Consider the following 24,984-nt stretch of genomic DNA (forward strand, 5'->3'; position numbering starts at 1 on the left):
GCAATTCTCAGAGCCCACCTTCGTACCCCTGATCCTGTGCTCCTCTGAGTAGAGCTAGTCAAACAAGAGACACCCAAGGCGATGCTGTGGCACCTGGTCTCCCCTCACACACAATGCTGGTGGATGAGAACATCCCATGCATTCCTGGAAGGCCCGAGATTCCCAACATGAGAGAGGGTTCGTGGCTCAAACCCAAGGCCTGTTGTTGGCAGATCTAAGGAGGCAATGACTGGGGAGGGGGCAGGCAACGGTTGGGAGCAGTGGCTTTACTCCCAGGCTGATCCGACTCAGCTCCAGGATCTACAGTGTGGCAGTTGCGTGCCACTGGGCAAGTCCTTGTCCTCCTCTGCAAAACGGAGCTGGGACTGGGTCTGAGCTAATGGGTGAGACGGGGATGAAAGGAGACAGTGAACGTCAAGGTCTTCATGCAGTGCCTGGCCCACGGTGAGCCATGAAACATGCACCATTATTCTGTTATTACTGTTCTTAGTACTGACGCTGCTGTAGGACTTACTCTGCTTTCTCCTCTGTATTTTTTTGCTGGAGGAAACTCGATCCTGCTGGTGTGATAGACACCAGCTCACACTTCTGGAGAAAATTGTGATTGATGTAAGAGGCCCATGACCGAAACTCGAAAAACATGACAATCCCAGCAGGGGCTGATGAGATCCTCAGAGGCAGCCCACAGAAGGGCCACCCAGTGTGCTCCTTTAGTATTTTTAGTTTGCAATTAACGTGTTTTGGAAACCACTTTAAATTCACAGAGAAGTTGCAAGCGCAGTTCAGAGAGCTGCCTCAGACCCTTCCTGCAGCTTCCCTTGACATTAACATCTTACGGGGCTACGGTGCATTTGTCAGAACGAAGAAACGAACACTGATGCAATACTATTCACTAAATCCCAGACTTTTTTTAAAGTTTTTAAATTTATTTTTTAAGAGAGAGAGAGAGAGCGCAGGGGAGGGACAGAGAGAGAAGGAGAGAGATAATTCCAAGCAGACTCTGCGCTGCCAGTGCAGAGCCCAACGCAGGGCTCAAACTCACCAACCGTGGGATCATGACCTGAGACGAAACCATTGAGTCGGATGCCCAACCAACCGAGCCTAAACCCCAGACTTTTGATTCAGATTTCCCCAGTTTCTCCAGCCGTGCTGTTGCAGGGCTCAGTCCAGTCAACTATGTTGTATTTAGTCTTTCCATATTTTTCAAAAACACTTATGAGCTGATCGATGATATCCTATTTTTTTCTGAGCACACAAATAACATATGCTGCCTTGGAGAGCATTTTCCACATTCTAGAAAGGCACAAAGTTGGAAAGTTACAAAGATGACTGTGAACAGTTTGTGGACACTCAATCTTACTGCTCTTGGAGAGCACACACACACATACCTAATTTTATCGCAACCACAGCCCTTAAGGGTGCACACCTATCTCCAGTTACCTTTTTCACTTAAGGATATAATGCCGACACCTTTCCACCTGAGTGCAGCAGCATTCTGCTTTCGAAAAGTCTTTCCTGACTCTGGAAGCAATACGTTGTGGAAAAAAAAAAAAAGCCTAAAATCTCAGAGGATTTCTCCCTTCCTCTCTCCAAAGACAACAAGAATGAAACCATAATGTAAAGTTTTGTATGTATTCCATGCATATACACATACCTACATTCAAATGCATACACATGCACACAGGCATGTGATTCCAAGAAGAGAATCACACTAAACATGTTTTCCATTTTACTTTGGGTTTTTTTAAGTTTATTTATTTATTTTGAAAGAGAGAAAGAGAGAGAAGGCATGTGCAAGTGGGGGCAGGACAGAGAGAGGGAGAGAGAGAATCCCAAGCAGGCTCCGTGCTGTCAGCACAAAGCCCTACGGGGGGAAGGGGGGGAGCTTGAGCCATGAACTGAGCCAAACCTGACCACGACCTGAGCCAAAACCAAGAGTTGGACACTTCACTGCCTGAGCCACCCAGAAGCCCCTGTTTTGCTTTATTTAAAAAAAAATTAACAATATATTGTGTGCATATGCACATTCTTTTTAACAGGCAGGTCATATGTCATAATGTCAATATATACAAATGTATATACAATCATGATCTACATAATAGTTTATTTAACCAACCCCTGTTGGTAGACATTCTGGGTTTTCCAGTTTTCCCTTTTACAAACCATGCTGCAGTGGGCTTTGTGGCCAGATAGCTCTTCATATTGGCTGGAATGTTTTTCTAGGATGACGTTTCTAGAAGTAGTATGTGCTGCCTTTACTAAGCTTGGCTGTGGACCCTCCCCCTTCCCAGACACCCCCACACGAGGACAACTGCAGGGTGCACTCATTCCTTCGTCCCCTCCCCTTTTCTCCTTTTCCAGATACTTTCATGGTGGAAGACGCGGTAGAAGCCATTGGGTTTGGAAAATTTCAATGGAAGCTGTCGGTGCTCACGGGCTTGGCCTGGGCAAGTATTTGTGGGCATGGTGACCTCACTTTCAGTCTCCAAGACCCCCCCCCCGGGACGCTCAAGTGGGTTCTAGGGGCTGTACAGAAGGACATAGTTGTCTCCACCTGAAGCCTTTGCTTGAATCAATAAAAGTTTGTGTTGCATGACCCTGGTGATCTGAAGATCTGCCCTTGGGGGTAGTTTGGGTGTGGTTGGCGACGGCCCTCAAGGTGGCTTTGAAGCTTCTGGCTAAAAAGTGGTTCTCAACCCTTTGGGGCTCGGGGTTGCTATAAGATTACGGTGTCATCTGTGGAGCTCACCCTAGGTAAACACACACAAATAAAAATGTGCTTTCTGCTTCGAGAGGCTCATGGTCCCTTGTTAAAAATCCCCTAATCTTCCTCTAGCACCGCGCAGCTAGACCTTTTTTTTTTAATGTTTATTTTTGAGGGAGAGACAGAGTGCGATGGGGGAGGGACAGAGAGAGGGGGAGACACAGAAGCCAAAGAAGGCTCCAGGCTCTGAGCTGTCAGCACAGAGCCGGACGTGGGGCTCAAACCCACAAACTGTGAGTTCATGACCTGAGCCGAAGTCAGACGCTTCACCGACCGAGCCACCCAGGTGCCCCTGCAGCTAGACCCTTAACACAGCGGAAATGGATTTTTGTGAATGCTGCATGACCTATTTTTTCAAATGGATCTCTAATTTCCCCACTTCATTCCTCCCTCCTAATTTGAAAAGCCTCCCATATTATCCATCACATTCCTGTGGCTACACGGAGCTGCTTCTGAACTCTCATTTCTGTCTAGTCTCATAAAGGTACCATGGTGTGTGATCACTGGAGCTTCCTAGTATGTGTTAATTATTAGAAGGTCATACTTGTTAACGGAACTGACAATTCTGCATGAACAATGACCTATAAACCAAAGCCAAGCTAGTCTTTAACTGAGCCAACGAAAAAAGATCATGGTCTGTCTGCCTCTACGAAAAAGTTTTTCTGGGATTTTAGAAGCATAATAACATTTCCCCCACTTCGTTTGGGGGGGGGGGGGGGGTGCCTCTGTTTCTTCAACACAGAAATACGCAGAGAGAATGTTACACGCCCCTTTGTCAATTCCCACATGGTAACATTCTCTTTTAACTACCGGAGTCTGCAGTGTGTTTTGGTGCGTGGTAGGGCGCTCAGCAGCCGCCAGTGGAAGAGGGGTTTTCTACGTGCTCTCCTAGGGGTCATGGACTTGGTGAGGGCGCAGCCGCCCCGCCCCCGGCGCCGGGCAGACCCGGGCTGGCCTCACCGTGATTGCTTCCTCCCTGCAGATGGCCGACGCCATGGAAATGATGATCCTGAGTATCCTGGCTCCCCAGCTGCACTGCGAGTGGAGACTCCCCAGCTGGCAGGTTGCGTTGCTGACCTCGGTAGGCACCCCCCCCACCCCCTCCTCCCACGGGTCTCCTGTGGCCTTCAGGACACCCCCTGGGGTGCTTTGTGGGGTGAAAGGCTCAGGCTGAGCAGGAAAAAAATAAAACCCGGGTTGGAAACCACGTGATCCCAGCTTCCCTAACTCCTCTGTGCACCTCAAACATCGGTGGCAGGTTTGTGGCAAATACTGCTCCCCCCAGGAGTCCCAGGACGTGAGGTCCCAGACATTCTGCTCAGTGGCTGGGAAGCTGGAACCCACCGGGGCATAAACCTTTTAAGCCTCCCGGCAAAAAGGAGATGCCGGTTCCTCCCACGACCAGGGAGATCTGAACATTGAAAGGACACAGTGCCTGACACATAGTAGGTGTTCCGTAAATGGTAGGGAGCGTTGCTCCCTGGAATGGAGGCTTGAAGGAGAGTGAGGGAAAACCCTCCGTATTTGTCAGGGGAGCTCAGCAGCAGCCCCTCTACAAGGGAGGGGAACGGCCAGGCTGGATAAGAGGATAATAATGGCACAAAAGCTAATATTTATTAAGCTCTTTCTGTGCAAAGGGCTTTACATATATTGTATGCAATCCATGCATACTATGTATTGTACTCTTTAATCCTCACAACCCTAGGAGGCAGGTACTATTGTTAGCTGAGGAAAATGAGGCACAGAGAGGTTAAGTCACTCACGAAAGGTCACACAGCCTAGCCACTGGCAAAGTACAGTAATTGCTAGCTAGGAGCATCTCCAAGAATGCTGTAACTGTCCTGGAATGGCCTGAGTGCCTTCAGCAACCAGGACTGGTCCGATATCAGCAGTAAAGTTGTACAGCCTTGTGGGAGGAGTTTATGAAACTCCTGTGTTTAGCGGTTTACTCACCCAGACGTGTGACCTTGAGTGAGGCACTTTCCGGCTCTATTTCATCACCTGCAAAACGGAGGTGATAATGCCTGTTTTCCTTGACAACAGCAAAACGCTTACAGTGCCTAGCACACGGTAGGGGATGAATGATTGAGACTTCTTTCTCACCTTCCTGATTTTCACTGATTCCCCCCTCAAGCATACCCGCAGGTCTGTGTGGTTGCAACGGGGAGCCTTTCTCCTCTTTTGTGATTTGGTTCCGCAACAATCACCCCTTACCGAGCTCTTATTATGCGCCCGGCTCAGTGCTGAGGGTTTGACACGCGTTATCTTTTTAACCTTCTCAACCCTGTGAAAGAGGTGCTCTTCTCACTCCCGGTTCACAGATACGGAAACTAAGGCCCAGAGAGGCGTGGTGACCTGCCCAAGCTCCCACAGCCCATAAGAGGCTCTGCTGGGCCAAGAGGGCTCCCTTGGGGGAGAAAAACTGGGGGAAATATGGGGGGGGATGCTTAATTCTTCTGGGGCACAAGGATAGCACATCATTAAGGGAGCAGTTCACCCCAAGACAGCAGTCGTCAAACATTTTTTGCTCTCGGTCGTTTAGAAGAGATTTTTCTAAAAACTAGGCCGGTCCCGGGACTTTTCTAGGTTTTAAAATTGACATTCGGTGTCTTTATTTTCTTTTTCTTTTTACTTCTTTTCAAAGTTCTTTTTTCTCCTGAGAGACAGCACACGTTGGGGAGGGGCAGAGAGAGCGGGAGACAGAATCCCAAGCAGGCTCTGAGCTGTCGGCACAGAGCCTGACCTGGGGCTCAAACTCAGGAAGCCACGAGATCAGAACGTGAGCTGAAACCAAGAGTTGGACGCTCAACCCGACTGAGCCACCCAGGCACCCCTACTTTTTTTTTTTTTTTTACTTAAAAAAAATTTTTTTTCAACGTTTTTATTTATTTTTGGGACAGAGAGACAGAGCATGAACGGGGGAGGGGCAGAGAGAGAGGGAGACACAGAATCAGAAACAGGCTCCAGGCTCTGAGCCATCAGCCCAGAGCCCGACGCGGGGCTCGAACTCACGGACCGCGAGATCGTGACCTGGCTGAAGTCGGACGCTCAACCGACTGCGCCACCCAGGCGCCCCTTTTTTTTTTTTTTTTACTTTTTAAAAAACGTTTTATTTATTTAGAGAGTGAGTGCAAGTGGGGGAGGGGCAGGGAGAGACTCCCAAGCTGGCACTGAGCTGTCAACAGAGCTCAGTCTCACAAACCATGAGATCATGACCTCAGCCAAAATCAAGAGTCAGCACTTAAAGTACTGAGCCACCCACGTGTTCCACCTGTTTTTTGATTTTTGATTTTTTTACTTTTTTTTTGACATGAAATGTTTTTGAATTGTAGGTTGCAGATGCTATGATTTCTGGTGTATTGGAAATATAAAACTAAATAAAATTTCAAATCACTTTTTCAAATGTGTCCAATGGAATTGAAGTAGTTATCTGATACCCACCACACCATGTTTTAAAATAACATGAATAAGGCCTTCAGAAGCATTTGGAGGGGCGCCTGGGTGGCTCAGTCGGTTGAGCGTCCGACTTCGGCTCAGGTCGTGATCTCTGGTCCATGGGTTCGAGTCCTGCGTTGGGCTCTGTGCTGACAGCTCAGAGCCTGGAGCCCGCTTCAGATTCTGTGTCTCCCTCTCTCTCTGCCCCTCTCCCTCTCGTGCTCTGTCTCTCTCTCTCTCTCAAGAATAAATAAATGTTAAAAAAAAAGAAGTATTTGGAGATTCTGCATTCCGAGCTACATGCTGACGAGCACACAGCAATCGCTCGTCAAAGATTATTTTTAGTGATCTAATTTGCTGACAGCTTGATTAGGCTCTCTTTCAATTTGGTTAAAAATAATAAAAAGGAATTGGAAACTGAATGACTTGCAAGAGCATTTGTAACTGTGTCATTGGTGTCCCTTTTGAGGTGTCCCCGGGGGGGTTTAACCTCAGAGCCCTGCGCTGTGAGGGGAACCGCAGAGGCTCGGGCAGCGAGAAGTGGGAAGGGGGGTGCTTGAGAAACGGAGGTGAGGCAGGGAACAGGCGAGCGCCCAAGCCTGTTCTCAGGAAAGAGTGTGTATGGAAGCTGAGGACCTGGAAGATATTTTCTTTAAAGTAGCCATGGCAGGGGGCGGGGCGCCTGGGTGGCTCAGTCAGTTGAGCATCCTGCTGCGGCTCACGTCATGATCTTGTGGTTTGTGAGTTCCAGCCCCCCGTCGGGCTCTGTGCTGACAGCTCGGAGCCCGGAGCCTCCTTCGGATCCTGTGCCTCCCTCTCTCCCTGCCCCTCCCCTGCTCATTCTCTCTCTCTCTCTCTCTCTCAAAAATAAATAAATATTTTAGAAAATTAAAAAAATAAATAAATAAAGTAGCCACGGCAGGGCGCCTGGGTGGCTCAGTCGGTTGAGCATCTGACTCTAGGTTTCAGCTCAGGTCACCATCTCAAGGTCCGTGGGTTCGAGCCCCACGTTTGGCTCTCCACTGGCAGCTCAGAGTCCGCTTGGGATATTCTCTCTCTCTCTCTCTCTGTCTCTCTGCCCCTCCCCTGCTTGCATTGTCTCTGTCTCTCTCCAAATAAAGAAATAAAACTTAAAAAAAAATTTTTTTTAAGTAAAAGTAGCCGTGTCCGCTCCTCCCTTGGAGTGCCTGCCTCTGCGTAACCCCTGTTTGCAGCCCGCTGCCCGAGGACATGCCTGAAGGAGTGGCTTTTGGGTCAGACAGCACTGAACAGTGCCCTCACCTCTTTGGGCCTCAGTTACCTTGTCTGCAAAATGGGGATGATATCGGCACCCACCTCGTAGGCTGCCGCGAACATTAGGTAAGACGTCAGTATAAAGAGGTTAGTGTGCTGTCCCACTCTTGGTGGGGACGAGGCATGAGAGTTTAGGGTTTAGGACCTGGCTCTCCCCTCTCCTCCCTGGGATACTGAGCAGGTTTCTTAACCCTCCGAGTCTCAGGCTCCCCGTCTATAAAATGGGCACGATCATTCAAACCTCATCAGCTCTGTTCAACAATAAACAATGTAACAATGACTTTGCCCGGCACACCAGTGAGCACTTGGTGAAGGTTCCTCTTGCGAATAGCCTACAGATCTCATTCCCACCTCCTGTCTTCTGTTTTTCATATCCTCCAAACCCTTGATATTTTCTTTTTTCTTAACTTTTTAAAATGTATTTATTTTGAGAGAGAGAGAGAGAGAGAGAGAGAGAGCGAGCCAGTGGGGGGGGGGCGGGTGGGGAGAGAGAGAGGAGGACACAGGATCCCAAGCAGGCTCTGTGCTGACAGCAGAGATCGTGACGTGGGGCTCAAACTCACAAACCGGGAGATCATGACCTGAGCTGAAGTCAGATGCTTAACCGACTGAGCCACCCAGGTGCCCCTACCTTTGATATTTTCTCAGCAACAGGGTGACACATTTCTCTGATGCGGTGAGAAGTTGGTACGATGCTAGCTAGCTCTACAGCTATACTGCCTGATTCCAGCCTGTCCCGTCTACACCTGGGTGACCCTGGCCAAGGGACCTGCCCTCTCTGAGTCTCGGTTTTCTCCTCTGTACAATGGGGCTCATGGTATCATCCACCCCACAGGATTGTTGTCAGGCTTAAAGGGTCGCATGAGCGCGTAGAATACCGTTCGCACCTTAACAGGCTCTCAGCCGATGTTGGCTCATTAGTATTACTGGGATGTGATGTCACAGGTTCAATCTGTTGTTCCCTTTCTCTGTGATGCTCCGTGTCAGTGTTTAACAGAAGCTGTCTTTCCATCCACAGGTAGTCTTTGTGGGCATGATGTCCAGTTCCACCCTCTGGGGAAACATCTCAGACCAGTACGGCCGGAAAACAGTAAGGCGACCTCTGCTAAGCGCATGTCCTCCGGGTTAATCTCCATGGTGACGCTGACAGGTGGCAAGCCAGCGCTCTGCTTAGCGTTTGGGAGGCCCGATTAGCTCTGTTGAAATGCAATGAGAAGACCTGGCTCTGAGGCCATTGAAATCCCACATTCCTAGTGGGGCCCGAGCGTGCACGTTTCAGAACGCAGAAGATGCTTTGGGTGCCCTCTCCGGTCCCCTTGGCACCCCCCCGATTCCCTTACACCAGGCTGGGGGCAGGCAAGGGCTGGTAGATGAAGACCTCAACTTTCTTGCCCTCAAGTGACTCATCTGTCAATCCCAGCAGGATTGAGCTCTGGGGCCCACCGTGGGAACCTGCTCATGAAGGTACCCTGAATTGTCTGCCTGCCCCACCCCTCCCGGGATCACCACCCAAATAAACTAGAATTCTTGTGTCAGGGTCTGCTGCTGGGGAGGCCCAGCCTAAGGCATGACATGAAATGGATTTGCAAGCAAGAAGCAAGAAGGGAACTTACAGGTCTGGCATTGCCATGAGCTCTTAACTGTCTTATTTGTCACTTCGTGGTCCCCTTTGTATTTTACGCTGCTCGTGTTTTGCGGGGCTTCGCTTGGGTTCTTTGATACCTTCAGTGTGTGCATGCGAACTTAGGCCTGATGGGAGAAAAGATCTGTGTGGATCCAGGCAGGCTTTACTTGGTTAAGTGCCTTGCTCGGGAAAAGCCGCCCCTGCTGTTGCGCAATCCTGGGTGATCGCACCCCCTGACTGCTTTATCGTCCTCTTCAACCTGCAGGTTCCTCAGAGGCAGGGTGGTATAGTGGTTACGTGCTTGGGCTCTGGAATCAGGTGGACCTGGGTTTAGTCCCTGGGTTTAGTCCCCTGCCACTCCTGGCTGTGTGACCTCAGGCAAGCGATTGACCTCTCTGAGCATCGATCTCCTCAAACATGTAAAGAAAAAATAGCAGCGTCTACATCGGAGGGTTAATTGAGATCCTGAGTATGAGTGGCTTTGTAGAACGCCAGGCACATCAGCGACACAGGACACATGTCAGCTGGCATCGCAGTGATAGCATTTCTGACAAATTCCCAGGTGATGCTGTTGCCACGGCTTATCTGAGGCCCGTACTCTTAGAACTATTGGCTTAGACTAGTTTAGACTCTCTAAACCAGCTTAGAATTCTGTTAGGAAGGAAGAAGGGAGATATGGATGCTGAGTAGGTAATAGGCAGGGCCCACTGTAACCCGCATGCCATGAGCTGTAAAGAAAACAGTGGCTTGTATGGCAGGCCCTATACCAACCATGATACGTGCTTGGTGCTATTATTGTTCTGATTTTACAGAAGGGGAAACCGAGGCACGGAGCATGGGCAGTTTGCCCAAGGCCACTTAGTTTGTGTGTCACAGGGCCGGGTCTTACTCTTTCTGAGTCTAGACTCTTCCCTCAACTGTGATGCCAGCGGCTTGAATGTGTAGGTGCTCAATCAGTAAATGTTGCCTCGATGAGTGAATGAATGAATGAATGAATGAATGAGTGGCTGAACAGTGCAGTCCGGCTGCAGCCCCTCCCGCTGTGGCCGGGCCGGAAACATGTGGGCCAGCAGGCACCTGGGAGACGTTGACTAATAAAACCACCAAGAAGTGGCTGGGGCAGGACCAGAGGCAGCCAGGCTGGTACGCCAACAGTGGCCATTGTAGCTCGGGGACTCTTGGTTGGCTTTAGAGACCGGGGAGGTCAGTGGGGATGACCTCTCCAGCCTCCGAGAGAGGACACAAGCTGGATTACTCTGGTCTCCAGGAAGTGGCTCCCTAAACTCTGCCCCATACACACCCTCCCACCCGCTTCCTTTTTCTGGAGGGTGTAAGTCATTGCTTTAAGGATTTTCTGGCTGGAAGATAGAACAGACCAGAGCTGGGGTGGGGGTGGGGGCGGAGGGAGGGAAAGAGGGAGGGAAGGAGGAAGGAAGGGAGGGAGGACGGACGGAAGGAGCACCCCTTAAAATAAAACAGAGCCATTTCTTGGGCAGAATTGCAGCAGTTAAAGGAGTTGTAAATGTGTGGCTGAGGCTGCACCTAACATTGGCCCTCGCACTTTTCAAATAATCGAAGGAAAAAGCTCTTCTAAAGTCTTCACGTGGCTTCTTCCTGCGCAGACTGGGCACAGGGTGGACGACCTGTCCCACTGTCTCTGGCCAAAGAACAGTTTTTATTTACTTGCCCCCGAGGCCAACAGGCATATGCACAAAAAATGCAGGAACCCATAACAAGGAACTTTCCTCTGCCCCAAATTCTATTACTCAGTTGCTGAATCACGAAGCCATGAGGAGTACAAGGGGAAAGAAGTGAAAATACCTGAATCTGGGGCCTGGGTCTGCCCCCGGGGTGACTCAAGTTATCCCGCCCTTCTTGGGGCCTCAGTTTCTTTATGTCAGAGGAGATTGGATTCAATAATAACTGATAGTGATAGCTACCATTTACCGAATTCCCCAAACTGAAGGGCAAATGGGTTTGTCGTCCCTTGTGTCTGTTCTAATCGCTCAGTAGGGGATGCCAGACGCATGGATTTGAGGAGTCAGAAGGCTCAGTGGGACGGTGCTGTGATCGATTAGTGATGTCTGCCAGGGGCACAGGACAGGAGGATGGATCAGTGAGTGCAGTATACCCCTTGAGGGAGGTGGCTGTGCCTGCTTTGCTCACTGGGGTGGGCTGGCATTTGGCAGGGCCTTATAGCAACCACTCCTCGTCGATACTTCGCGAGTGGCTGAACAGGATGGATGAAAGTCAAATCTCCTTGTTGCCACTTTCTGCTTCTCTCTCATCCTCTCCAGACCAGCAAGTGACTTTACTGATGAGTGTTCTTTCTTTATGGAAAGTCCACAAAGGTCATTAGCTTGTGATCCCCGGGAAGAGGGTGTTCACTCTGTCATTAATGTCAGTCGTGCCTACGGTGTTCCCAGGAGGTAGCCCTATAGGACATAGATGTCTTCATTTTTCTGATTGGTCTCAGAGGAGAAAACTATGGCTTATATTTTAAAGAGATTTGTAGGGACACCTGGGTGGCTCAGTTGGTTAAGCATTGGACTTCGGCTCAGGTCACGACCTCACAGTTTGTGAGTTCGAGCCCCACATCGGGCTCTGTGCTGACAGCTCGGAGCCTGGAGCCTGCTTCGGATTCTGTGTCTCCCTCTCTCTCTGCCCCTCCCCTGCTCATGCTTGCTCTGACGCTCTCTCTCTCCCTCTCAAAAATAAACATTAAAGAAAAGAAAATTAAAATTTTTTTTTTTAATTTTAAAAGATTCATAGGTGGGTTTTCAGTAATGCCATTTACTGAATCTTGTGAGTCCTGAACACATTTTGGCAACTTCTAGAACAGTAGCTCTCAACGGGGGAGGGGGCGGGCAGGTTTTGTCTCCCCCTTCCTCCCAGGGGACCCTCAGCAAGGTCTGGAGACGTTTGTGGCTATCACAAGTCAGGGGAGGGGTGCTCCTGGCATCTAGTGAGTAGAGGTCAGAGATCCTGCTCGATACCCCAAAGTGCACAGGACAGTCCACACCACGACGAATTGCCAAGTCCAGAATGGGAAGGGTGCCAGGGCTGAGAAACCAGGCGCCCAGAGAGAATGCACGTGTCGTGAAGAATTCATTCTTCACCGACTTACTGCATAGCCTGGGACTGCTCCGCCCTAATTTCCTGTTTACCTCCAGTGCTCACTGGGACACGTGAAATGCTAAGGTGACATCCCTGTGAGAGCACGGGCTCTGAGATCTGACTGCTAAGATTCCAATCCCGGCCGGCTCCTCCGCAGACAGGCTGCTGCGTGACCCCGAGCAAGTGACTCAGCCTCCCCGTGCCTCAGTGTCCTCCTCTCTTCATGGGATAAAAATAGCCTCTCTTCCCCAGGGGGGTTCTAGGAGTAAATGGGCCCTTGCACCGAGAGCTCTTGGCACAGAGGAAGCAACTTGTAAACGTCCGGCAGTGTTCCCATCATTTGCCAAGTTCAGGGTGCCGATAAATGGCAGTGCCGGTGTTAAAAATGCAGGTGTGTCTGGCTCCAGAGTCCACATCCTTGGCTGCTGGGAGACATAACTGAGTCATCCCCTGGGGTTCAGTTGACCAGGTGGACACTCATCCGTTCCAAAGAGATGAAGCCTGGGTAGAGTGGTCCACGCAAAGCTGGTGCCACCGGAGAGGAGGGAAAGCGCCCCCAGACTGCAGGGCCCCCTCCTCCCTGCATGGAATCCTGGCCCAACCGCAGGGAGGACGGATCAGGTTCTAATTATAAAGCCTCTGTAGAACTCCTCCAGAAACCGAGGGTGAGCCGGGCAGCTGGCGAGCTTTAGCAAGCGCCAAGAATCTCCTCCTAGCTCCTTGATCTGCCTCCGCCCAGCTGGGAGGCTTCGGGGAGGGCGTCTGCTCCATGACTTTGCAGGGAAATCACATAAGGGGTTCGGACTCAGTGGGCCACTTTGATTCCTACAGAAGTTTCTACACCCTGCGGGCCTGTGGTAGCCGCAGAAAGGAAGGGCAGCTGCAGGCGTGTGGCCTCGCGGGGATGAAGATACACACCCAGGTTCCTGGTCCCGTGCTTCACCCCCTCTGTCGAGCGAGGGAGGCGTAGGCAGGCTTTTTCACTTCTCGGAGCCTCAGTTTCCCCATTTTCCCCTTCCGTAAAATAGGGTTGACAAGAGGAGGAGTTCAGAGGATTGCGGGGAGGCTTATGTAAGAAATGTATGTAATGCGCTTAGAATGGTGTCTACTAACACATGGTTAGCCCGTGATCCCTGGTAACTATTATCGGCTGTGACTCAAAGAAAACACGGTTTAGAATATGATCAGGTCACTCTCTGGTTCAAAGTCTACAGATCCAGCCTGGGTGGCTCAGTCGCTTGAGCATCCGACTCTTGATTTCGGCTCAGGTCATGATTCCGGGGACGTGGGATCGAGCCCCGTGTCGGGCAGGCTCCACACTCAGAGTGGAGCCCACTTAGGACTCTCTCTCTCTCTCTCTCTCTCTCTCTCTCTCTCTCTCTCTCTCCCCCCTCCCCCGCTGGCGCTCACTCTCTCTCTCTCTCAACTAAAATGAAAAAAAAAAAAAAAATTCAAAGGCTGTAGGTCCATGCCCTCTATGTCATTTATAGGTAAAGGGGGGAAGGAGGGTGACAGGCAGGCAACAGGCCTCTCATCCCCATATTTTGAGGACCCCCAGGCCCCTTTGCCCCGTGATTGTTTTCCCCGTCCCTGTACATGACTGGAGAACACCACCGGGGGCCGAGTAGACGGTCTTCCGAGGCTGAGCAGTGCTCATGACAATGACATCAGCATGCTCCTTTTGGCGGTTGTAGACCCAGAACCCGAGTGGCACCCTAAGCCTTGGAGCAACAGCTTGAAGCCTTTGCAGGCTGCAGGTTGTAAACCCGTGGGCCATGAACCGAGTATGGCCTACCCAGGTGTTTCATTTAACCCGTACAATAGGGGACAGGATGTGGAATCGGTTGCCTCTGTTTCAAAAATGTATTTTGCATAAAAATAAGGAGTTGTTTTTGTTTGTTTGCTTTTTGGTTTTGGTGGTTTTTTTTTTTTTTTTTTTTTTTTTTTTTTTTTTGATAATTGGGTGATCTGGCAGCCCAGGGTCCACGTTTCGTGATGGCAACTTTGGGCTAGAGCTGAGTAGAGGCTGACAAGACAGGTCAAGGTCTCTTGCGTTCACTCGGACCCACCTGTCCTTGCTGCATGATACCGTCACATATGTTCTTGGTCAGAGGCGATGGGAACCGCCAAAGGCCCAGGAGGAGGGGAGGGGCTCATTGAAAGTACATCCTGGCATTCGGGGTTGGAAACCCTGACTCCCGTTTTGACTCTGCTGACCTTGGACAAATCGCTAGACTACTTTGACCCTCCCTGCGCTGGTTTGTAAAGTGGGAGTGGAAACAGCAGCCTCTTTCCACCAGCCGCCCGCCCGCGAGGACCCGAGGACCCGGTGTTAAGGACGTGACAATGAATTGCAAAATGCAAATCCAAGTTCTGTGAAGTCAGAGACTCTGACTGCCACATCCCCTGTAGCCTGGGACAAAGCCCATGTTTAGCAAACAGCAAGCACTCAATATATGCATGGCAAAGGGATGAATGAATGAATAACAGTATCTTGACTGCCAGGCACTCAAGTGCTCCATATATGCATATTGAAGAAATGAATGAATGATGCATAACAGTACCTTTAGTTCTGGGCACACAGCAGGTGCCCATTACATGTATATTGAATGAATGAATGAATGAATGAATGGTATATAGCATTATCTCTAGTGTCTGGCATACAGCAGGCGCTTGATATACGCTTATTGTTGAATGAATAATTGAATGAGCCAGCTAACGGATGCGTAATGTCTATACTTCTATCTGTAGAGCTTGGCATACAAGGGATGCTCAGTAAGTGAGTATGGAAGGAAGAAAAGGAGAGAGAAGAGGGAGACGAAGGAGCCAACGATCCGAAAGGCGGGACAGATGTTAGGCAGAATGACAAGTGAGGTTAACGAAAAGCTCAAAGGCCCGGAGACGTTTCTGCAGAGTCCCGAGCAGTGCTCATGCCTTTGCAGTAGCCCTGACGGTATTCGCGAAGGGTTGCTGAGCCCTCGTTTCCTGGCCAGCTGGAAAGCCCTGGCGTCAGCGGGCCAGTGCAGAGCCAGCTGCAAGTGTGCTGTGACCCCACAGGACAGGTCAGCATGCAGGTCTTTGCGGCCTAGCATGGGGTCCCACGGTGACCCCAGCGGGATAACGCAGCTCCCAGGTCGTCCCTAGAGGAAGGCTCAGCTTGCAGGTGCCAGCCTGGGTGCCCTTTTCTCTTACCCTCCCCTCTTCTCCTGCTGTTTTCCTTCTTTTCTTTCATTTTCTCTGCTGCTAATGATACCCTGTTCCTGATTCAAGACGCCTTGGGTTCCAAGGAAGCAAACCCCTCTTAAATTAGCTTAAGCCACAAGAAAGGAAGTAAGCATATGTGTGGCAGGTACCGATTTCATAGTCATGGGTTTTAGGGGAGCAGAAATGGGGCTTTATTATTGTTGCAATAGATCCAGAGCTCCCTAGGCTTTCCTAATTCCTATCCCACCTGTTTTGGTATGCACTTAATAGCGTTCTTTATTAGCAACTTTGTTTAAAAAAAAAAAAACACACCTCAAATGCATGTTTTTGGAAAAGGAAACTTTATGGAGAGTCTTAAATAGGAAGTTTAAGTAGGCGTAAATAGGAAATATCTGCAAACATGATTACAGTGAAGGGGCGCCTGGGTGGCTCAGTCCGTGAAGCCTCGGACTTCGGCTCAGGTCATGATCTCACAGTTCGGGAGTTCGAGCCCCGTGTTGGGCTCTGTGCTGACAGCTTGAAGCCTGCTTCAGATTCTGTCTCCCTCTCTCTCTCTGCCCCTCCCCTGCTCGCGCTGTGTCTCTCTTTGTGTCTCAAAAATAAATAAACATTAAAAAAATTAAAAATAAATGAATAAATAAGTAAGTAAATAATACAATACAATGAAAAAAAAAATCCAATGTTACGAAATTCTAATCAGTTCTGGTAGCCCCCCGCCCCAGTCTGTTAAAAAGAGATTGGCAGGTGTTTAAAAAGGTGTTAAAGACAGACTAGCATAGACTTTCTCTTGGACATAATCAGAAGAATAACGATGGAAACAAAAAGAAATCGCTTTCTTGCAAGGTAATGCAGGTTATTTAAAATACTCACCCACCACTGAAAATCATTTTCCGAGAGACTGGAAATCACCTGGCAGACCTCCAGATTTCTCCTTTTCATCAGTTTTAATTTTTTTTTTTTAAGTTTATTTATTTAAGTAATCTCTACACCCAGCGCAGGGCTCGAACTCACAACCCCAAGATCAAGAGTCTCATGCCCTTCTGACTGAGCCAGCCAGGCACCCCTGTCCATTTTAATTTTAAAGCTACAACCACTGTGCTTCACGCTTTCCCCCAGGGGGGACAGGAGAGTGAACTCAAACCTGGGTCTGGGAGAAGTGCTACAGAAAGAGACCTGCCGGGACCCCATGTTGCGGGTCTGAAATCCACGTAAAATTCGCATTCGACTCCACAACGCCCTCGGCGTTGGTGTGATATAAAAATCCTATTTTAGGGGCACCTGGGTGGCTCAGTCGGTTAAGCGCCTTTGGCTCAGGTCACGATCTCACGTCCTTGAGTTCGAGCCCCACGTGGGGCTCGGCACTGACAGTGTGGAACCTGCTTGGGATTCTCTCTCCCCCTCTCTGTGCCCCTCCCTCACTTTCTCTCTTCCTCTCTCTCTCTCTCTCTCTCTCTCTCTTTCTCTCAAAAATAAATAAATAAATATTTTTAAAAAATTAAAATCCCATTTTAAGTTGAATTCATCCTTAATTTTTTCCTCAGTCTCTAAGAGTAACATTCCCAGCAGAGGCACTGTTTGTCTTACAGCATTATGTGCCTAGGTGGTTCTCAACCCCATCAAATACAATGTCCCCTTTACTCAGAAAGTGTTATAGGGGCACCTGGGTGGCTCAGTGGGTTCTGAGGCTGTTCATGAGTTCTAGCCTCACACTGGGATTGCTGCTGTCGGTGCAGATCCTGCTTCAGAACCTCTGTCCCCCTCGCTCTCTGCCCCTCCCCCCCTCTCAAAAATAAACATTTAAGAAACTTGTAATAAAAAAAGAAAATGTTATACAAACTTTTAATAATGCCCCTTAATTATCCAGAAATAATTTCAGAACTAAAATAGCCACTCACGTAATCTTGAAAAAGAAATCGTGTATAAAAATATTAAAAGATGAAAGAAATCAGGGATAATTCCCCAGCTGCGACAGGAGAGAGAATTTGTTTCAAGGCAGCAAGTAATTAATTCGGATTTATTGTCACAATGGAAAGGTGCACGTACGACTGCCTAGGTAATAAAAGGAAGTGGTTAACATATGTCCCTGGTTATAAATAAGCTTGTGTGTAATTGAATTTTGTTGCTGCTTTTCTCTTTATATTTGACATTTTGAAATAGGTTTAGATGGGTCTATTCATAGATACACATAGAAACCCAGTGAATGCAGACAGATACTGGAGTGTTCTCTCAGTGACTCAAATACCATATGGAGCGTTGCCACGGACAACTCGGCTTTCTGAAATGATGAACAATTGTGTAAAGTTCCAGATACAGCCACGTACCGACTTCCTTTGATTTACCTAGAAGCCTCATTCCTGCAAAATTAAGTGTGTGTGCAAACTCTGTCCCTCCCGCCCCCCATCTTATTTATGTATAAAATACAGTGACGGTCAAGGTGCGGATAATGGTAGTTTTCACCTGCGTGACGGTCAGGTCGAAAGTTCAGCTTGGGACGGTGCAGGATACAGGACCGGAGGCACGGAGTCTCAGGCACGCGGGGGACATCTAACGTCTCAGGGCCGTGTACTTCAAATGCCGATCATTGAGACAACCAAGAATGCCCCACAGTTTCCCCACACATGCCCCCGCCCCCCAGGGGTTGGCCCCATCGCACAGAGAACCCCTTGGATCTCCCCAGTTGTGTGGGTTACCCTTTAGCATGACGTCATTGATGGCTTTTAACATGCTCGGGGCCGCGTGACCTGGAGGTACGGAGCAGCCCTGTGACTTGGTGTCTTTCTTCCCCACAGGGGCTGAAGATCAGCGTGCTCTGGACCCTCTACTACGGCGTCCTCAGTGCTTTCGCCCCCGTGTACAGCTGGATCCTGGTGCTCCGGGGCCTGGTGGGCTTCGGGATCGGAGGGGTCCCCCAGTCGTAAGTAAATACCCAGCTCTGGCCAGCCAGCCAGGCAGCCAGTCAACTACGTTCATGGCCTCAGAGGGGTGCAGAGATGGCCCAATAGGGCTTCTGGTGTCAAGGAGGCGTGACGTAGCCAGAGAATTACCATTATTAGTATGGTGATGATTGACAACATAAAAGCAACACACGAGGGGCGCCTGGCTGGCTCAGTTGCTGGGCCGCGAGACTCTTGATCTCGGGGATGTAAGTTTGAGCCGCGTACTGGGTGTAGCGAGTACTTCAACATAAGATTAAAAAAAAAAACGAAGAAGAACACGGCAGCGGGAAAGTCGTAAATGTGAAATAATAGTAAAAACAAGAGATCTAGCATTGCTTGGGCATTTCTCTTGGACGCATCACAACAGCCCCGGGAGAGGTGTGCTATCAAGTGATTGCAGGCTCCGTTTTTATAGTTGAAACCAAGACTCAGGGGGTGAAATCATTTGCCCAAGTCATGTGGCGCGTGGTGGAGCTAAAAACCCAAGTCTGTCTGCCTACACTGCCCGCGCTCTTAACCATCACGCGTGAGGCCCCCTTCCGCGCTTCCAACCGAAGCACGAGGTGGGGAGCTGGGCCTAACCGTGTGTGAATTGAGTGTTGTTTGGTTGGTGCTGTGGTTAAGGTACTGAGAGTAGTCACAGTTGTAGGGAAAAGTCCCTCTCCCCTGGGAGATTGGCAGACGATGGCCTGTGGGCTACATCTGACCTGCTGACTGCTTTTATAAATAAAGTTTTATTGGTACACAGCCACACCCATCATTTGCATATCACCTGTGCCCATTTTCCCATACAGCAACAAAGTTGAGTTATCTCCGCAGAGACAATATTTACTATCTGACCCTTTATAGACAACGTACGTTGACCCCAACCTAAACGATGATAATGGCCAAAATTTACTGTTTACTAAGTGGCAGGTGCTATTCTAAACGGTTTACCATATTATCTCATTTAATTCCGTCAGATCTCTTGGGTAAATTCTGTTATTTTTTGGTTTTTTATTTATTTTGAGAGAGAGAGCTCCAGCGTGCATGCACACACACTAGTAGGGAAGGGGCAGAGAGAGAGGGAGAGAGAGAATCTTTGGGTTTTTAAATTTTATAAATGTTTTATCTATTTTTGAGAGAGAGAGACAGAGCACGAGTGGGGGAGGGACAAAGAGAGAGAAAGGGAGACACAGAATCGGAAGCAGGCTCCAGGCTCCAAGCTGTCAGCACAGAGCCCGATGCGGGGTTCGAACTCACGGACCGTGAGATCATGACCTGAGCCGAAGTCAGACCCAACCAACTGAGCCACCCAGGCGCCCCGGGAGAGAATCTTAAGCAGCGCAGAGCCTGACGCGGGGCTCAGTCCCACAAACCATGAGATCATGACCTGAGCCGACATCAAGCGTGAGTGGCTCAACCGACTGAGCTGCCCAGGCACCCTGGTGAATTGTATTATTCATCCCATTTTACAGATTTTTACAGATTTTACTGAACCAAAGAGAGGTAGAGTGATTTACCCCAGGTGCCACAGGCAGGAAGAGGCAGAGCCAGAGTCTGAACTCAGTTCCTCTAACTCCAGAGCCTGGGCTCTAACCATTGCATTGTACTGCCTTTCGATTAAGGATGCAACCATAAAAGACTCTTAAATACAGAGAACAAACTGAGGGTTGCTGGAGGGATGGTGGGGAGGGGGATGCATTAAACAGGTGATGGGCATTAAGGAGGGCACTTTTTGGGTTGAGCACTGGGTGTCGTATGTAAGTGATGAATCATTGGGTTCTACTTGTGAAACCAAGGCTACACTGTATGTTAACTAACTTGAATTTAAATTTAAAAAAAAATTATTTTTTTGAAAGACCCAGAGGCAGATTGGGGAAGATACAGGATATTTCATAGGAAGGGATCTGAAGGAAAAGAAGAAGCCGTACCTGAGTCTGAGGAAGGCTAATTCCTTGGAAGGCCCATTCTGGTTAGCAAGTTGGGGTGAGATATGTAAGAATTGAACGCTGCGGTTGGACAGGTAGACCAGGGCAAGTTTGCTAAAAGTCTTGAATGCCAGGCCAAAGGGCTTGTCTACAGGCAGTGGGGAGCCACTGAGAGTTCTTGAGCGGGGGGGGGGGGGCACTTTGGAAATGTTAATCTGGCAATGGTGGGTAGGATGGGTTGGAGGTAAAGAATGATAATTCCTGTTGCAATAACTTAGGGAAATTTCACACAGGACCAGTTCATTCCATTCATTCAACCAATATTTCTTGAGCACCTACTATGGCACCGGCCTGTACTAGATGCTGGGGATACAGCAGTGAGCGAGACAGACATGGTCCCTGTTACAAGTGGGGATCCCGGGGAACAGAATGTGAGATGGAGAGTAGTGTGCACGTGGTTACTGAGACCGGCACCTGCAGGGGAGTGAGAAAACCGTGAGTGAGCAGAGGGAGGAGTTGAGTACAGCTGATCCTGCAGGAGTTCCAGAGCCAGGGTGGCTCCTTAGAGTTGTCCCAGATTGAGGTTTGGGGGCCGGACCTCTGCCCCCTCACATCAGCTGCGTTGGATGTGGGCTGCTCTCACGGAGGGAGCACGATCTTGGGCAAGGCAGCTACTTTGGGCTAGGGCAATTCCTGCAAGGGACTCAATTCTGAGCTCTTAGCAGGTAACATTTCTGGTCATTCCAGGGGATTGTGTGTGGCAGTCCCAAAGGGGGAGCCTAGGTGGTCACATCACAGCACCCACGACAGTCCACCCCTTGCACCTGTTAGATCCACTTGCTGCATATAATTTCACCCCATCTGGGAACAGTTTCTCCAGGATTCTGGTTGGTCTTTGCCCTGAAAAGACCATGTCCCATGGCTGGTGGGACAACCTACAGTCATCTGCTATCGCTGCCGGCCTCACAGCTCCAACTGAGGCCGAGTGTCTCCCTCTCCCGCTACTCGTTGCAGGTTCCCCTCGCCTTGGGCCAGCACTTCTGCTGATCGAGATGGTTTCCCTGGCAGAGTGGTCCAGACCCTATGCCTGAGTCACCATGCCCGACACAGGCCGTAGCTGCTGCCTGTCCATTTATTATCAAAATCGGGCAGGGGGTTACCAAGAGATGGCCCCTGTATCGCCTGGGTGCCCCATCAGATAACAGTAGCCATACCACCTCCCGATGCCCCATTGCTCAGGCAGAATGCTGACTCTCTTTCTTGACACAAGGAATCCAAAGTTACTAGGTGGCAGGCATTGCTTGAAGTCTGACGGGGTTCTTGTGGTGTCCCCCAGCGGGTGAAGCATGCCCTCTCTGGGAACCAGGACCTCTAAACCCACAGGTAGGGGAAGTACAAATTCCTCCTCCAACCCTTTGAGTTCAGAACGATGTATCCTTTCTGCATAGCACCATGCGATGGGCATTGATTTAAGGTTGTGTTGTGTCTTGGAAGACAGTAACCTATCCTCACCGGGCATCATCTCCAAGCCGATGCCTCCGTGGCACCTTCAAGAGGCTCTTCCATCCCTCTCAGGCCAGCACCTTCAAGGTGGCACAAGATATGACAGGACCCGTGGATTCCACGGTCACGTACCTGCTGCTACATCTTCTTTGATATGTATCAGCTTCCTAGGTCTCAAGCACTATTACGTGGGATTCTGTGTCAATGAGTCAAATACCCCGAGAGCCCTCAGATAATGGTGCTGGCAGGAGAGGCAAGCCAATACCCAGAATATGTGCCAGTTCCAGTCAGGACGAGTCACTGCTCCTTCCAAAATGGGAGATGTCCAATATAAGTAACTTTTATATTGTGACATGGGATGTGACATGGGATGGTTCCACCCTGGGGGCTCTGCGTTGGTCTCTGCTGCTGGCCGACTGGCTCTTCAGCCGCCAAACTAGCAAGATTGGCTTTGGTGCGTGAGGGTGTGGCCATTGCCTCTGGTGGGTTAACAGTTCACTGGTTGACTCCTTGGGCCCGTTGAGTATCACGATGGGGGACGGCTGGGAGAGGGGCTCTAGAAGGGTCGTGCTAACACTGAGGTAGAACGGCTTAGGTCCTGGTCACCAGATTCGCATCCTGACTCTGCCGTGATAGCCGTGTGCCCCTAGGCGAGTCACTAGACCTTTCTACGCCTCAACTTCTTCGTCTCTCAGATGAGGACGATAACATACCTACCTCATGGGGGTCACTTAGAATATTAAATGACAACACACGTGAAGTGCCCGGGACAGTGCCCAGCAGAGCACTTAGTGAATGTCAGCATGTGTCTGGTCTGCCAAAGACTTTGGTGAGAAGCTCAGGTGTCCGCGTGATGGATGTTGGACTCATGTGACCACATGGGATTTAGCCTGGGAGCTAGTCCCCAGACTCTTTCTGCCACTTAGTGGCTGGAAGGGCAGTGAGTGGCTCTCAGTTCTCAGCCCTTCCCTCCCTATTCATTATGGATCCCTCCAGGGCTCTGCAGAGTAGGCATTTGACATACGCTCCTGGACCTCGGATGGGTTTAAAAGCCACTAGAGCTTGAGGGAGAAACCATTAAGCCAAGCCCATAAATCTGGGCTGGCAGGGGCTTGTGGCCGATGTCCTCCACGTCTGGACCAACCCCAGGACTTTCTGCGGACGCAGCCACTGCCCCATTCATGAGCCATTCGTTGACTAAGGAACAGTTTTCCCCCAGTGGCTGGAAGGAACGCACTCACACAGGTACACATTAAATTCCTTTCTCAGGGTTGCTCAGGTGGATGATGGCAGAACCAGTCTCCAAATGGCTACCCGGACTTTCTTCCCATCAGAGGGGAGGGAAGGGAGCTAAGTATCGAGAACGTGGTTCTTGTTTGGAATGGTGGGATGAGAGGCGCCATTTTTCTCCTTCTCCTTCTCCACACTTTCTGGAAGTGTCATAAAAGGCGTGAGAAAGGGGCACCTGGGTGGCGCAGTCGGTTAAGCGTCTGACTTCGGCCAGGTCACGATCTCGCGGTCCGTGAGTTCGAGCCCCGCGTCGGGCTCTGGGCTGATGGCTCGGAGCCTGGAGCCTGTTTCCGATTCTGTGTCTCCCTCTCTCTCTGCCCCTCCCCCGTTCATGCTCCGTCTCTCTCTGTCCCCAAAATAAATAAATAACGTTGAAAAAAAAATTAAAAAAAAAAAAAAAGGCGTGAGAAACAGAATAGATCCTTAACAGTGCTGGAAAGCAAGAAAAGGGTGCCATCAGCCGACCAGACATTTTGAGGAGCCTCTGGAAGACTGTAGGCAGACAGGATTCCAATGGCAGAGTAACTAGCAGAGAGAAAAATCACCTCCTAAAAATGCAAAGGGGAGAGATCTTCAGGGAGAGAGGACAGGACACCAGGGGATACAATTAAGGACACAGAGCAGCTGGGCCTTTACCCCTTACCCTTATGTCGTGCGGGTCCTCAGATTGCCTGGCTGCTCCCGACCCCCACCCCCCAAATGTCACGCCTCCCGTTTAGCTGTTCATTTACTTAATGCGACCACAGCCCTTCTGTTTGTCTCTTGAGCTATGACTACTTTCCAAGCTCCAGACCATGTGCTTTTGATCCACATGACCGTTTTAAAACTCACAGAACTTCAAAGCATAGATATTGTTATCCCCATTGTGCAGATAAGAAAACTAGGGCTTTAAAAAAACTGAGTAACATGGGGCACCTGGGTGGCTCAGCGAAGCATCCAACTCTGGATTTAGGCTCAGGTCATGATCTCACGGTTTGTGGGCCCCAGCCCCACGCCGGGCTCTGTGCAAACGGCCCGGAGCCTGCTTGGGATTCTCTGTCTCTCTGCTCCTCTCCTGCACGCTGGCTCTCTCTCTCTTTCTCTCTCGAAATAAATAAGTAAAACTTTAAATGATAATGAAGTAACCTGCCCAAGGTCACATAGCTAACAAATGGCAGGGCTCGTATTTAAACATCCCTTTTGACACTGCGAATATATTCTCTTAAATACTCCACTCCATGGCTCTTTGGGACGTGAGGAGAGCAAAGAAAAAACAGAAACAAAATGACAGAAGAAATATTTAGTCACCCAAGAGAGCCATTGGCTTCCCAGCACCTTGGCTCTATCCATTTACATAAAAACAATCATGCCTTAATTATGCGATGCTCTTAACTAGTTCTAAAAATGTCTCCCTTAAGTTCATTATTTGGAAACATTTAGTTGAAGATTTTTTTCTTAGTTGAAGATTATTTTCAATGTTCATTTATTTATTTGGAGACAGAGAGAAAGAGCGAGCAAGTGCAAGCAGGGAAGGGCCAGAGAGAGAGAGAGGGAGGGAGAGAGAATCCCAAGGCTCGATCCCATGAACCGTGAGGTCATGACCTGAGCCAAAATCAAGAGTCAGATGCTTAATCTACTGAGCTACCCAGGAGCCCCTAATTTGTTTTAAATTTTAGTCCCCAACCTGGGGCTTGAACTCACAACTCCAAGATCAAGAGTCACATGCTCTACCGACTGAGCCAGCCAGGCTCCCCCTCTCTCTTTTTCTTCTTTCCTTTATTCCTTCCCCCAAAGTAGGCATTTCTGTTGGTCCTTGGAGATAATGTTACTGTTGTAACGTTAATAACGACAATGATGATGGGACGCCTGCGGGGCTCAGTCGGTTGAGCGTCCGACTTCGGCTCAGGTCGTATCTCGCGGTTCGTGAGT

General features: G+C 49.6%; 1 protein-coding gene across 2 annotated transcripts in view; it reads left to right on the plus strand.

The window, feature by feature from the left end:
- SVOP (SV2 related protein) overlaps nt 1-24,984 on the plus strand; it is a 77,174-nt gene that overhangs the window by 20,532 nt on the left and 31,658 nt on the right. For both annotated transcript variants that reach the window (XM_040443638.1, XM_040443637.1), the window contains exons 3-6: nt 2,362-2,447; nt 3,747-3,845; nt 8,511-8,582; nt 18,227-18,351. In XM_040443638.1, coding sequence (XP_040299572.1) covers nt 2,362-2,447; nt 3,747-3,845; nt 8,511-8,582; nt 18,227-18,351 — 382 coding nt within the window. The remainder of the gene's footprint in view (nt 1-2,361; nt 2,448-3,746; nt 3,846-8,510; nt 8,583-18,226; nt 18,352-24,984) is intronic.

Source organism: Herpailurus yagouaroundi, unplaced genomic scaffold (assembly GCF_014898765.1).
Source record: "Herpailurus yagouaroundi ecotype Mexico unplaced genomic scaffold, PumYag 191, whole genome shotgun sequence".
Classification (NCBI taxonomy): Eukaryota; Metazoa; Chordata; class Mammalia; order Carnivora; family Felidae; genus Herpailurus; species Herpailurus yagouaroundi.